This window comes from Bos taurus, chromosome 24 (genome assembly GCF_002263795.3).
Source record: "Bos taurus isolate L1 Dominette 01449 registration number 42190680 breed Hereford chromosome 24, ARS-UCD2.0, whole genome shotgun sequence".
Lineage (NCBI taxonomy): Eukaryota > Metazoa > Chordata > Mammalia > Artiodactyla > Bovidae > Bos > Bos taurus.
The window spans coordinates 34,641,341-34,657,056 of NC_037351.1; the positions used below are offsets into that span (position 1 = coordinate 34,641,341).

General features: G+C 34.9%; 1 protein-coding gene across 5 annotated transcripts in view; it reads left to right on the forward strand.

The window, feature by feature from the left end:
* ESCO1 (establishment of sister chromatid cohesion N-acetyltransferase 1) overlaps positions 1-15,716 on the forward strand; it is a 53,316-nt gene that overhangs the window by 23,205 nt on the left and 14,395 nt on the right. For 4 of the 5 annotated variants that reach the window (XR_003032456.2, XM_059881034.1, XM_059881033.1 and 1 more), the window contains 6 exons: positions 284-385; positions 1,849-3,946; positions 7,327-7,441; positions 9,276-9,336; positions 10,258-10,372; positions 13,151-13,282. Coding sequence is in view for 4 of the 5 variants with exons in the window: in XM_059881034.1 (XP_059737017.1) it covers positions 2,414-3,946; positions 7,327-7,441; positions 9,276-9,336; positions 10,258-10,372; positions 13,151-13,282 (1,956 nt within the window). In the remaining variant the exon portion in view is untranslated. The remainder of the gene's footprint in view (positions 1-283; positions 386-1,848; positions 3,947-7,326; positions 7,442-9,275; positions 9,337-10,257; positions 10,373-13,150; positions 13,283-15,716) is intronic. The other variant, XM_059881035.1, reaches the window with a different exon arrangement.

The window sequence follows — 15,716 nt, forward strand, 5'->3', positions numbered from 1 at the left end:
ATTTTGCTTTACTAGCTTAACCACTGTATGTATGATGATTTTTTTTGTTACAAAGTTTTTCTAAAATGTAAAATTGAAATAGAAAAGCTTACTTCATTGGATGCACGTGCCATAGTTTACTTCAGATTAGAAATACTATACTTAAGTGTAAATGGAGCTCTGAAAACTAATGTTAGGGACAGGGTAAAATTATGGAGTATAGATTAATATATTGATTAATAGATGAGATGTAAATAATTACATCTTTGTACTTTATAAACATTTCTCAATATTTTACTTTTAGGTGCTGTATAATGTGTTAAAAGGAAATTATAAGGAATGATTTTGTCAAATTCTATGAGTTATGGTGGCTGAAAGATCAAATGTTTCTTGTGGGAAAGGAAATGTAAGTAACCTCAAGGAGAGATTGATTTTCAGCTATTCTCTGTTTATTTAAGACAGGTTTTCGATTTATAAGACTATACTTAGGGTACATTTTCCTGTTAGCCTTAAGTATGCTGCCCCTTCAGCTTGGCCCCAGAAGAAACACAAACAGTAAAATAGAGCCAAACCCCTAATGAGGCACCAAGCCCACCCACACCCACAGCAAAGCCTAACCCACAACAGCTTCAGTTCAGTTCGGTTCAGTTGCTCAGTCGTGTCCGACTCTTTGCAACCCCATGAATCGCAGCACGCCAGGCCTCCCTGTCCATCACCAACTCCTGGAGTTCACTCAAACTCACATCCGTCTATCGAGTCGGTGATGCCATCCAGCCATCTCATCCTCTGTCGTCCCCTTCTCCTCCTGCCCCCAATCCCTCCCAGCATCAGAGTCTTTTCCAATGAGTCAACTCTTCGCATGAGGTGGCCAAAGTACTGGAGTTTCAGCTTTAATGTCATTCCTTCCAAAGAAATCCCAGGGCTGATCTCCTTCAGAATGGACTGGTTGGATCTCCTTGCAGTCCAAGGGACTCTCAAGAGTCTTCTCCAACACCACAGTTCAAAAGCATCAATTCTTCGGCGCTCAGCTTTCTTCACAGTCCAACTCTCACATCCATATATTACCACAGGAAAAACCATAGCCTTGACTAGATGGACCTTTGTTGGCAAAGTAATATCTCTGCTTTTGAATATGCTATCTAGGTTGGTCATAACTTTCCTTCCAAGGAGTAAGCTTCTTTTAATTTCATGGCTGCAATCACCATCTGCAGTGATTTTGGAGCCCAGAAAAATCAAGTCTGACACTGTTTCCACTGTTTCTCCATCTATTTCCCATGAAGTGATGGGACCGGATGCCATGATCTTCATTTTCTGAATGTTGAGCTTTAAGCCAACTTTTTCACTCTCTTCTTTCACCTTCATCAAGAGGCTTTTTAGTTCCTCTTCACTTTCTGCCATAAGGGTGATGTCATCTGCATATCTGAGGTTATTGATATATCTCCCAGCAATCTTGATTCCAGCTTGTGCTTCTTCCAGCCCAGCGTTTCTCATGATGTACTCTGCATTTAAGTTAAATAAGCAGGGTGACAGTATACAGCCTTGACGTACTCCTTTTCCTATTTGGAGCTAGTCCGTTGTTCCATGTCCAGTTCTAACTGTTGCTTCCTGACCTGCATATAGGTTTCTCAAGAGGCAAGTCAGGTGGTCTGGTATTCCCTTCTCTTGAAGAATTTCCCACAGTTTATTGTGATCCACAACAGTCCAACAACAATTGCTTATACAGTTTTAAAGTGTATTTTAAGTATACACACTAAGTATTTGAAAGAAAGAGTAACATTTTTTGTAAGTTGTGGTTATTTCTTTGTAGTGTTAGCATTGCCAAATTCTTGGATTGTACAAAATTTAATGTTTGTTTTTTTATTTTTCCAGAAATGCCAGCACAAAAGGAAATCTTTATTAATAGAGTATTTTATTAAACGGACGTGGTTAAATAAGAACTTTAAATCAACAGACTCAGCAAACAAGCAAAGAAACGTGTTAGCTATAAGACATGTTTCTAATGAATCAAAGTCCAATAACTGTAGACTTCAGAAGAAAAAAATTTTCAAAAACTTTGTCAAATCAGACGGGTCAGTGATAAATAACTTATCCAGTCATAGGGCTAGGCCTGAAAACAAATTTAATTGAAACATTAACAAAACAGATCAAACTTGAATTAAAATTTTTGTCATAAAAAGTTCTGAAAATATTAGCTTAGATTTTAATTTTTCTCAAATATCTATTGCCTTGTCCAAAGTAAAGCAAATATTATTCAGCCTTCATGCCGTAAGGATGACAGAAATCTTAGAAGACTAGTACTTTTGTTGAAAATGTGTACCAGTATCAGTTGAATTTTTTAGACCTGCTCAGAGATAATACTAGACATTCAGCATTTATTATTTACTAGGACACAAAAATTTCGAAAATACTCAGAAAAGGAGGACCTTACTCAGAAATGATGTCCATTCAGGAGAAATCAAAAGAAAATTCCTCTAGTGTTATTAAAAAGAATGAAGATAAGAATTTAGAAACACAAGTTCAAGGTTCTCAAAAAAATCTAGCAAAAAAATCAGATCCAAAGGAAGCTATAAAATCACTGGTTAAATCTTCAAATGAAAGTAAAGTGAATCAGCCTGAATTAGGAACATGCATGAGCACAAGGTCAGCATCCACTGATAAAAGAGCTAGTAAATCTACTAATAAAAATATGGTGACTGTAAAGGGACATTCACAACAGGAATCTACAAAACAGAAGAAAATATCTCAGAAAAAAACAGTGCACGAAACCCCTAAATCAAGTGAACAGCTCAACCGGAGATCACAAAGACTACAACAGCTAACAGAGGTTTCAACAAGGTCTCTGCGTAGTAGAGAAATTCAGGGTCAGGCTCAAGCAGTTAAACAGAGTTTGCCGCCAACAAAAAAAGAGCACTGTAACAATACTCAGAGTAAATCTAATAAAGCTAAAACAAATCAGAAACATGTGAAAAGAAAAGTATTGGAAATAAAGTCTGATTCTAAAGAGGAAGAAAATTCTGTCACTAATGAAGCGATCAATTCCCCCAAAGGAAAAAAGCGCAAAGTGGAGCATCAGACGGCTTATACTTCTGGTTCTCAGTGCATAAAAGGATCTGAAAAGTGTCTGGAGAATACTAGAAAAGAAGAAACAAAATCTTCTTCTGAGATAAAAAGATCCAAAGTGGCTACTTCAGTGGTCTCTAAAAAGAACGAGATGAAGAAGTCAGTTCACACACAAGTGAATAATAGTGCAAAATCCCAAAAAAGTCCACAGCCATCAGTGCCTGAACAAACTGGAGACAATGGGCTGGAGCAAGCAGGAACAAGCAAACGCGGGAGCATTCTCCAGCTCTGTGAAGAAATTGCTGGTGAAATTGAGTCAGATACTGTAGAGGTAAAAAAGGAATCTTCACAAATGGAAAGTGTAAAGGAGGAGAAGCCTACAGAAATAAAATTGGAAGAGACAGAGACTGAAAGACAAATACTTCATCAGAAGGAAGCGAATCAGGACGTTCAGTGTAATCGTTTCTTCCCCAGTAGAAAAACAAAGCCTGTGAAATGTATACTAAATGGAATAAACAACTCAACTAAAAAGAACTCCAACTGGACTAAAATTAAACTCTCAAAATTTAACTCTGTGCAGCAAAATAAATTAGACTCTCAATTTTCCCCTAAATCGGGCTTATTACGAACCAGTTTTTCACTACCTGCGTTAGAAACGCATCAGCAAGTGACGCAAAGTACATTTTTAGGGTCAAAACCATATGGTGATAAAAATAAAGCTTGCCAGCAGGAAGAAATGAAAGAAGTTAATTCTGAAGATGTTACACCTAATGATATTACAGTTGAAATGAATAAAATCCCCAAAAAGGCTCCTGAAAATTGTCATTTGGGTAATCAGATAAAACCACCTCCTGACCAACCATTGGATAAGCAGAAGAAAGATGCTTTTGAATCAACACCGGATAAGGTAATCTATTTTCATTATGTACCTGGAGGTGCCTGAGTATTTTCTGATAAGAATTAAGTGTTTATAACATACTTTAGCTTAAGAATTAAGTTGTAAAAGATGGAAGAGTCATTTGGTAAGGAGTTAGCAAGAGTTTCATTAACCTGGTCTTGTAGTGAGTGATAGAACTTACTGACTCCTTTAGATGCCTCATATTTACATGAATGCTTGTCATTGTTTCCTTATTTTCACCCTTCATTTTTATTTTATGTGAAGCACAAACCTGTCAAATTCTAGCTTTTCATTTTCATTTAACACACTGGTTTGTTTCCTTTTTCTATTAATTGTAACCAAAGAAACTGTTTCATAGTGAGTGACTAAAATGTGGAACTTGAAATTGGGCTCAGTTCTGATCAAGTTGTTAAAATAACTTCATCTGGCACAAGTCAACTTTTCACCACCTGGTAAAACTTGAGTATTTCTAGCAGAAATGCCTTTTGCTTTGACTTGTGCAGCCATTTTGAACAGTTGGCAGATAAAATGCCTGAAGGATGTAAATAATTCAGTCCTCAGGCTAAGAATAAAATTGTAGTGGGCAAAACTTTTGTAAATGGGAAAGTAAATTGAAAAACAGAATCTAAATATCTGGAAGAAACTTGATTACCTAAGAAGTAGTTTTGAAACTTTATAAAAGCAGCTGAACCATTTCGTTCCAAATTAAGATGTAGTTGAAATATCAATATATAAAATCAGTAGGCAGAACTTTAGTACTCTATAATACTGATTTTTAAAACTCCACCAATTTTGTTTCAGTTATTTAATTTTATAATGAGAAAGCTGAGACCAGTAGAAGAATGTGGATTAGGCCACGTGTTTGGTGGCACAAATAGATTTGAATTCAGCTGTCCTGATTTTCAGTCCTTAATTCTTTCTACAGTGACATACTCTGGATATAAGAAGATCATTTGAGAAAAAAAAGTCACTTGAAAGTTTTACAAGTGATTTAAAGTTCTCTTTCAAGGCATTTGGGTCTAGAAGCAAATTTGAGTGAGTAAGGAGTCAGGGTTTGTGTCAGAAGCCCCCAAAATAGACCACTGTTTATTCTCATTGATACATGGGTATTTTAATAGTTGTAAAAAAAATATACCACACTTTATTTATGGTTTCCTCTGTGAACGCCCTTTTACGTTGTTTCCAACTTTTTCACTGATTCTTTTTCACTGATACCAACAATGTGATTACTATCACTGATACCAACAATGTGATTACTATATAAAGAGTGGTTAGGAGATGTGATGTTGAACATATCGTTTCAAGACATTATTGAGTGCCTGCTGCATTCAAGACACCATGCTAATAAGGCTATAGAAGATGGTCTGTGTCCCGCCTTTAATGAACTTACATTGTACTAGTCATTTAGAGGTTTCTCCCCATAAGTACTAAGATGTTTAGTGAAGCCATCATAATAGCTTTTGTTTAATGAACACTGCTTCTTTATTAAGCAAAGGAGAGCTTCATATAATTGTTACCACATTCTACAGCATGAGTTCTATTACTATCCATGTATTGCAGGTGAGGAGAGTGAGGCTTAGAGATTTGAGTGAAGCTTAGAGATCTGTGTAACATGTAAGTGATGGAGCCAGGCTTTCAACTGAGATTGACTGGCTTCAGAATCTAGCTGGATTTATACTTGGGAAAGTAGAAGAGTGTAAAAAAGCAAACTTTACACCATTTGAAAACTTTTTCTGTGGCTGTCTGCAATTTTTCTTCTTTTTATTACATGGTGTCAGTCTCAAAAGTACTGAAAAATGATGATGGTTAGTAAGGCTAAGCATCTGTCTGATAGGCCTTCTGAATTCTTCGGGCTGAATTTAAAGTATTTGGATTTTATGAATTTTAAAGCTCAATTATTTTATGGTTTTTTTTAAACTAGTAATTCTAGCTTCCTAATGGAGATTGATTACTAACATGTCATTATTTTTATTGTTTTTAATTTTTCTGCCTTTTAATGACAAAAATGTTCATATTTCAAAAATGTAATGTTCAAGAATAACGTTAGGAGTTCTCTGTAACAGTTACAATACAGATAGATACAGACACACATGAAAAAGTTATCTGTTCACCACCACATTTCCATTCCTCTGAGATAGCTACTGTGTGAGTTTGCACTATTTTCCTTTATTAGTTATTGAGTATCTACTTTGACAGAGTTCTGATATAGGAGCTCTTAGAAATACAAGGATAGATATAATAAGTCTTGCTCCTAAGAGTATTAGGAGATTAAAAAATATATACTTGAAACGATATACTTAAGTATATATATACACAAAAATATACTTACATATATACATATGTGGAGAAGGCAATGGCACCCCACTCCAGTACTCTTGCCTGGAAAATTCCATGGACGGAGGAGCCTGGTAGGCTGCAGTCCATGGGGTCGCTAAGATTTGGGCACGACTGAGCGACCTCACTTTCACTTTTCTCTTTCCTGCATTGGAGAAGGAAATGGCAACCTACTCCAGTGTTCTTGCCTGGAGAATCCCAGGGACAGGGGAGCCTGGTGGGCTGCTGTCTATGGGGTCGCACAGAATCGGACATGACTGAGGCGACTTAGCAGCAGCAGCAGCATATACATATGCAAATGTACTTAAGAGTATATAGGAGATTAATAAATAACTAATTCAAAATAGAAAGTGATAAGGGCATGAAAGATGGATGAGGTAATTGGGAAATTTGGGGAAAAGGAATGGAAAACTTGGAAGAGATTTCATGGAAGGGGTTAATATTTAATGACTTGAGTTTATACAGGGGTAAGCTGTTGTAGATTAGCATTGTTCAGTAGAGATAAAGTGTGAGCCACATAAATTGTTTAAAAATTTCTGCTAGCCACATTTAAAAAAATTGGTAAAGTTAATCTGTATTACTTGTCATGTAAAAATAATGGTTCAATGTGTCATGAGTTTTAAAAATTGAGATGTTTTACTTTTTTTTTTGGTACTATTACCTCAAAATCTGGTAGGTGATTTACATCTGCAGTAAATCACAGATTAGACATATCACATTTTAAGTGCCCAAGAATGAGCTGTTGTAATGGACAGTGAGACTTAGGTAGATGAAACCCAGAAAAAGTATAGAGCCGGCAGATATGGAGTGTATCTGTGGGAGAGGTAAAGTTTTCAGTCTAGCATGAAGGGGAATAATAAGAGTTGATGCTGAGAGGAAGGGTAGCTTGTAGGGAGATCATAAAGAGACTTTTTAAAGGCATATCTTGTGTGAATTACTCCATATATGATCTTAAATTTTCTTAGTATAGTGCTAAAATTCACTGAAAATATTGTAGTAAGACCCAAAGGTTGATACAAAAGTGAATATTAACATTTTGGATTATATGTGCTTAGAATTGCAGCCTGTGTTTGGAATCTAAGCTTGAAAACAATCCAGTGGAAAATGCCACTACTGTCTCAACTCTGCTCAGTCAAGCAAAAATCGATACAGGAGAGAATAAATTTCCAGGTAATACTTTGAAAGTATTGTTTAGATTTCTCAGTGGTCAGAGATTTTTTTTGTCAGCATAACAGAAGACTATATCCACTATCAAACCCGTGAAATCCTTCTTTTAACCATTGCTTATGTTTTTCAAATGTGTGATAACTATTCTTTGAAGGGGGAGAATTGCGTCTGTTAATTGGGTTGTGTACAGTACTTATGGAGAAGGCAATGGCACCCCACTCCAGTACTCTTGCCTGGAAAATTCCATGGACGGAGGAGCCTGGTAGGCTGCATTCCATGGGGTCGCTAAGAGTCGGGCACAACTGAGCGACTTCACTTTCACTTTTCTCTTTCCTGCATTGGAGAAGGAAACGGCAACCCACTCCAGTGTTCTTGCCTGGAGAATCCCAGGGACGGGGGAGCCTGGTGGGCTGCCATCTATGGGGTCACACAGAGTCAGACACGACTGAGGCGACTTAGCAGCAGCAGCAGCAGTACAGTACTTAAGGTGATTCTTTGACTCCCTACCAAAACTACTTTGCTTTTAAATCTTTTATTTTGTTTGTGAACTTACTTTCTGGAGAAGTGTTATTTAATGAACTGCTTAAATTAATGATGGCAGTTTATTTTTCAAGTATAAATGACTAGTTTACCAGGTTCTTATCTTTAAACCTTAATTACACAGTTTTCCATCTTAGTAATTGTATCTTTGAATTAAATCAGTTCTTATATATAGTCTGTTCACTTTTACCATAAAAAACTTTATTTTTGTAACCTAATGAATATTTTGAGGGTAATTCCCTGGCAGTCTAGTGGTTAGGACTCAGCGCTTTTTCTGCAGGGGCACGAGTTACGTCCCTGGTTGGGGAATTAAGATCCCACAAGCTGAATGGCATGGCCCCAAAAATTGGGCAGTATAGTCTTTGAATCCTTGAATAGCAATTTGTTCACCTACATCAGATGAAGCACCAGGAGATACAGAAAAGAAATTCCTAAATATTATGTTCATATAATTGATTGCATTGCATATGTCATTTAACCTTTTCACTTAGGAGTGCTTAGTTGCTAAGGTGTGTTTGACTCTTGTGACCCCATGGACTGTAACCCACCAGGCTCCTTGTCCATGGAATTTCCCTGACCCACCAGGGACGCCCTTAGTTGGGGAAGGGGAAGTATAATATGAGTACCAGAAATGCATTTATTCGTTAGAAAATTAATTGTTATTGCATTATTTGATTAGTAATATGATTAAAGGACTTCCCTGGTGGCTCAGTGGTAAAGAATCTAAACTGCCTGCAGTGCAGGAGACGTGGGTTCGATCCCTGGGTTAGGAAGATCCCCTGGAGAAGGAAATAGCAACCCACTCCAGTAGTCTTGCCTGGGAAATCCTGTGACAAAGGGGCCTGGTGGGCAGCAATCCATGGAGACGAAAGAGTCAGACACTACTGAGCACTTAAACCACCACCAATGTGATTAAAACTCCAGAGACTACAGGTTTTTTTAAGCTAATGTTTTCCTTTATTTCTGTTTAGAGACTGAATAATTGTGAAAGCATTATTGTGAACAATTATGAAAGCATTTAAACAATTTCCTTTATTGTTCAGTGCTAGTAATTATTGCTGAAACTAGAGACACACTGTTAATCTACCATTAGATCTCTCTGCAGCTCTGTAGAGCTTTTTTGCCTCTTCTCTGAAGAGAAATTCCTAGAAAGGTGACTCTAATTTTATCAAATGGTATTTATTAAAAATAAAGCATTTAGTGCATTGAGGTTGTTTTTCTTCCTGATAATTTTTAACTGTTAGGTGGAGGGCTAGTACAAAGCTTAGTAATAACCCATCTTTTTATTAAATCACAGGTTCGATTCCCAAACAGCACAGTGTACTCTGTAATCAGACATCTAAGACGAGTGATAACAGGTAAGGTATTAGTTTAATATAAGTATAAATATGAGAACTTCAGAATTTTATACTTGGAAGTTTTGAGTTCGGGGAATTTTTTCCCTTGAAAGGCTGCATTAGTAATCATCAGTTTTTCACACAGATGTGATAGAAATTTTGTTTTTAGTGTATTTTTTTTTCTGTGTCTACACATAGTGTTTTGCAACTTTTAGTTTTTTCTCAGTGTGTTATGGAAGATAGAAAAGATATTTTCTACCTTCTTTCCTCATTCTTTTAAATTCTGTATTAGATTCCATTGTGCATATGTTCCATTGTTTATTAACAGTTCTCTATTGAAACCATGGTTGTTTCTAGTTTATTTCTATCAGAAAAAAAGTCCTGCAATAAACACTTATCTTTGTCCACTTATGTGGCTCAATCTAGGATAAATTCATAGCTGTAGAATTTAACCTGTCTTGCCAAATTTCCTTGCAAAGTGGTTGAGTCTTATACTCCCAGCAACAATATATGAGAATGCTCCTTTTGCCCAAAAAGCCTCATGATATATATTAGCAACATGTAAAAATGTTTCAGTATATTGAAAGCCTTTTGTTCTGTCTTTACTTTCAAAATAAATTAGTATACATTTTTGCTTTACTGATTACTGAAAACAGTATTTAGGACAAACAGTAGTGACTCAAATTGCTGAAACTATGAAACTTAAAACTAATTCATACTATAGTAGGTACTACATTTTTTTGTTTTTATGTTGCAAATGAATTATTTCTTTGGGTTTCCTTTTGGTTTTTAAAAGGTTATTTCCCCGCCCCCACACCCCTTGGAATTTTATTTGTCACAGTGTTGTATAGAAAATCCTAAGTATTTTTCTACCAGTGATTTGAAATGATATGGATCTATAACATTTAATGGTTGGTTGGTTGGTTGGTTGTTTTTTCAAAGGGAGATACCACCAAATCATTCTTGGCCCAAGTGTAATTCCCATTTGGAGATAACAATTCCAAAAGACTTGAAACTAAAAGAAGCAGAGAAAGCTGATGAAAAACAGTTGATCATAGTAAGTATACAATTTGACCTTTTAGCTAAAATGTATTACACCATCTTATTTATGCATGTTGTCAAGGAATAAGTTCATGTTTTTCCCCTACAGAGCCTTTTTGTCACTAATTCTTCATCATGGAAATAATTCTTGGTATTATGACAGCCACTCTCTTCAGTGATTCCATCCTATAACAATAAAAATTCAAATTTCCTTACTTCTAGTTTTATTTACAACAGATTGATACTTTATTTCACATTATTTTCTTAAATGTGTCATTTGATCACTACCTTCTTTTAGTAGTTGGTTTAAATTTTAAAATAACATGGAACTTAATAAATACAGATGATTTTAAATATGTATATTTTAGTATATGGTGTAATTGTACAGGAAGATAAACTGGTAGTTAATTTGAAATAGAAAATAAGTACAATTTGGTGCCAGGTAGAAAAGAGAGGGAGATAGTTTGATGAAAAATCTAATTTGAATGAGTGAGCACAATATAAAAAAAATGAAGAAACCCAAAATAATAGGAACATTTAATGTAGTTCCAGTTGACACAAGTAATTGGATTTTTTGGTACTGGATAATTGGTTCCAGCTTTAATATGGGGGGATAATTTTGTAAGAATTGTCTAGAAATCTTTTTGAGAAAGATTAGTGAGGGAAAAAGTTGTTTCATCAAATTTAATACTGTTTCTGTAGTCAAATCAATATGATAGTGAAACAGGATTAACTAGACAAGTAGAGTCTAAAGCTGCACCATCCCGTGTGGTAGCCACGTATGACTGTTGAGCACTTGAAATGTCACTCACCAGAATTGAGGTATGCTTCAAGTGTAAACACATGTGCTGTGTTTCAAAGATGAGTACAAGAAAGCATGTAAAGTATCTCACTAAGTTTTACAAATATTTAATGTATGTTGAAATTATAACATTTGGTGTATGTCTTGTTAGATAAAATATATTATCAATTTTATTGGTTTGCTTCTGCAGTCTTTAATGTGGCTACTAGTAAATTAAAAATTACCTTTGTGGATCACATTTTTGTTGGATAGTGCTGGTCAAGAGTTGATAATAATGATGATGTTAATGATCATGATAGCAGCGAATATTTTTCAATACATTGTTCCATTTCCTCCACTTATATTAATTAAGTTAAGCCTTAGAAAAAAGTGTGAGATAGGTACGACTATTATTTTCCATTTACCAGTGAGGAAAAGAAACCCAGGTGGATACTTAGTCATTACTAAGAAAACTGCCTACTTGAAGAAGTTGTTTGTACATCTGTGTTTGTTACTCACAACTAAAGCAATTAGAGAGTGGAAGCGACTAAAGAGTCCACCAGTGGGTGGATGGCTGAACAAAATGTGATGTGTATGTAGATGGTGGAATATTATTCAGCCTTAAAAAGGAAGGGAATTCTGACACATACTATAATATGATTGAACCTTGAGGACATTATCTAAGTAAAATGTCAGTCATAAAATGACAAATACTAGATGATTCTACTTATGAAAGGTGCCTAAAAGAATCAAATTCATAGACATAGAAAGCAGAATGATGGTTTCCAGGAGCTGGGGAGGAAGGAGGATTGGGGAACTGTTTAGTGGGTATAGAGTGTCAGGGTTTTTTGTTTTGTTTTGTTTTTTGACCACTCCTCACGTCATGTGGGATCTTAGTTCCCTGACTAGGGATCAGACCTGTGACCCTAGAGGTGGAGGTGTGGAGTCTTAACCAGTGGACCACCAGGGAAGTCCCTAGAGTTTCAGTTTTGCAAAATAAAAGTAATTGTGTGGATTGGTTGCACAACAGTGTGAGTGTACTTAATACTACTGAAATGTACACTTAAAAATGGTTAACATGGTAAATACAATGTTTTGTATCTTAACCATAATTCAAGCAATTTTTTTTAACTCCCTGAATTTTCAGGTAGTATTTTGTCAATAGTTTCAGTCTTTAGAATGAGCTTCCCTTTAGTTTTATAGGCAATCTTTCATTTACCATTTGGTTTCTTTTTGCTCTGTGGCCCTAGCTGTAAGGCACTAGGATATAGTTGTCTTAGATTCTGTTTGTTTTTTTCAGTAATTAGTTGAAATTTCCCAGTTTCAGAGCAGCAAGAAAAGAGGAATTGTGCTTTTAAAATTAATATTAAAGTTAGGTCATATTGCTGTTATTTGTCTTTTTAAATGAGGATAAGTATAGAAAACCTTTTGTAACCAGTTACTGTGCTACAGCACAAGTATGAATTACTGGAGTACAGGTGATTATAGTCAGTCTTTCATACTTATTTGATATAAAGAAAATAGAGAATGTTTAATTTTACCTTTGCTCAAGAGTTTCTGGTGACATCAAAATACTCTTTTTTTTTTTTTTAATATAACTAGAACAAAACTATTAAAGAGAAAAGACTTAAGACATTATAAAAAAAAGTCTGAAGTATTTCTTCTAAACTTCAATGGTAGAATTATCACAGGTACAAAATACATACTAGTTCTCATTTATAAGTATTTGCCATTTGAGGCTTTAGAACTGAGTGTAGTGTTAAAGATACTTTCTCAGTTCTTTTCAGTTGTTATTAAATGCTGTGGAGTGAATGATTACTAAAATGGAAAGCAATTCTTAATAAAATTACATACAGATTTCGAAAGTTAGCATCTTCATTTTTGTCATCAACATGGAATGTTGTTTTAAACACTTCTCACTCTATGTTCACATTATAACTTTAGAGACTGATATTCTCAAATTATTCTTTCGTGGGGGAAAAAAAAACCCTTCTGTTTGTTTTTTATAAATAGGATGCAGGACAAAAAAGATTTGGAGCAGTTTCCTGTAATGTTTGTGGCATGCTTTACACTGCTTCAAATCCAGAGGATGAAACACAGCATCTGCTCTTCCACAATCAGTTTATAAGTGCTGTAAAATACGTGGTAAGTGGAATTCATGACTTCTAAAATGCAGAATCAGATCATTAGAGATGAATTGTCAGATTCAAGTCATTGAAAAAATTTTGTCTTTAGAAAATAGCACCATATACAAAGCCCCTGTAGTATATATACAGGCTTATTTTAAAACAGAGCCAAACGTAAAACCCAGCCAATTCATTCCGGCTGGTGTATGTTGTGGGATTTTTAAATTTTTAAATTTAACTTAATTTTTAAATTGTTATATTTTTAAAGTGTTATTATACCTCTTCTAACAAGTGATGCTCTTCAACTTGAGTATTTTTTTAAATTTCCTTTGATTTTAATTGTTAATATTGATAAGTCTGTTTAGTATTCAGAATAGCTTGACATAACTTTTTTGGGGGGATTGATAGTGGTATATATTATACTGAATAGATTGTGTGGGGATTTCCTTTACTTCTCTTTGCTAACATAAGAGTTTTTCTTATTAAAGTTGAACAATTCTTGATGGCTAAAACCTCAGAATTTGTAGTATACTTAAAAAAAAAATCCCACAAAGTAAATATGTTTTAGTATATATGTATTTTAATGTACGTGCAGTTGAGGCATAATGGGTATTATTTAATATTTGTTTTTGGAAATAGCAAAATTTTAAATAATTTTGAACCATTTCAGATATCTTGTGAAAATAGTAATTTAATGTAATTGCTGTTTACCCGTATCTGAAATGGAATTTATTTTATACATGTTACCTTCAGTACTGTACACTCACATTAATAAGACCTCCAGGATATCTGAACTGAGATCACCAATTCATTTCATATAGGCACTAGATTTAAAAGATCTTTATTGGCTTCAGTTAAATTTGTATCCTTATCTTTGGTTGAAGAATTCATATTCGTGGTTTTATTTATTCAATTACTTCTTCCCAAGATAGGTGGGGTTTTCCTTTTTTGGTTCCCTGCTGTGGTGATCCTTTATATTCCTTATTCCATCTGCTTTTCCCCACACACACCCTCCTCCCACTTAACCAAATAAAATATAAGGTATGTGGATATAGAGTATCTATAGTTAGATATTTATTTATCATTTGAAATTTGTCCTTTTCCAATTTGACTCTGTTAATATCCTTACAACTTGAAAAGAAAAATAGGCCTATCAGGTAACTAAATTATGGAATACTTCTGGGGCAGAAATACTTATCTATTTTACATCCATCAATCTGGTAGAATTGTATTCTGCTCAAGTTACATTATTTGATTCTTGCAGCCAGTTTCCAAAAATTATAAAGAAATTTGGTTTAAAAGACTTAGTTCTTCATTTTAAGGGAAGTTCTTAATTTCTGGGACCAACTGTAAGGAAATCAACCAGGAAATAATGTACTCTGCTCTTCCACAACACCAAAGGAAATTAGTTTATGGAACAAGGTGGAGGCATCCCTTCTTAACAAATCCTGGCTCTTGTAAGTCCGTAAAGCAGCAGGGCAACTTAAGGAAGACTGATTCCTGCCCCAGACCCCACTCTCCCCCTTCTTGATGGGACAGAGCTACAGGTTATTTTATTTACTTTCGAAATAAGCTCAAGAGAAGGAATTGAGTTTAGCAGTTGGCCATCCTTTGCTAACATCAAAGTTAACGTTCTTACCTTTTGTTGTTTTCAAACATAGATATACATAGATTGTAAGGTAGAAACTCCACCAGAACTTTGTAGCATTCTTTTCTAGTGTATGGAGAGGATAAAAAAGCACACCCATATTAAAGATGTTCTGCTGTGACCACAGCTCTGGATTCTGGGTTGTCACTTACGTGAATCTTGTATTGGCACCTAGTGTTGTGCTTCTGCATTAAGTACTCGTAAGTGTTTGATGAAACATCTAAATTTTTTAAATGCCAGTTTATCTGTTGTGTCTGTTTCTTGGAGAGAAGCACTTAGAACTAAGAAGTCATTTTGTACTGTGGCTTTTGTTTATATTTTTAATTTTAAATGGGCAGTGTTCAGGGATTGGGAATAAAGTTCTGTACTGCTTAATATAGAATTAATTCTGTACAGCTTAAAATAGAATAAATTAGAATAAATTTTATTTTAATCAAACACTGTCTACAACATAAGCAGTTTTTCTTGACAGTAGAAATTTTTTCTTATAATTATTTCATGATGATAATCTATGACAGGTAAAAATGTCTGAAGTCTTCTTTTCAAAAGATTAAAATAATATATAAGTTATATAGTCATAGTAGAAATTGATGCCACAGAACCTGCTTTTGGTTGACTAAAATATTTTATCCCTTACGTATTCTCTTTGACTTGGGGTAGAGGGGAAGAATGACAGTGCTCTCTGTGCATTCCTTCATTGTACTCCATCTGCCTCATTGACCCCATTTGAGGAAATGTATTTTACATGACTTACTGGAAACTGTTTAGGAAGGAGCCTCTTAAAGCTTCCTAGAGATCCTGGATT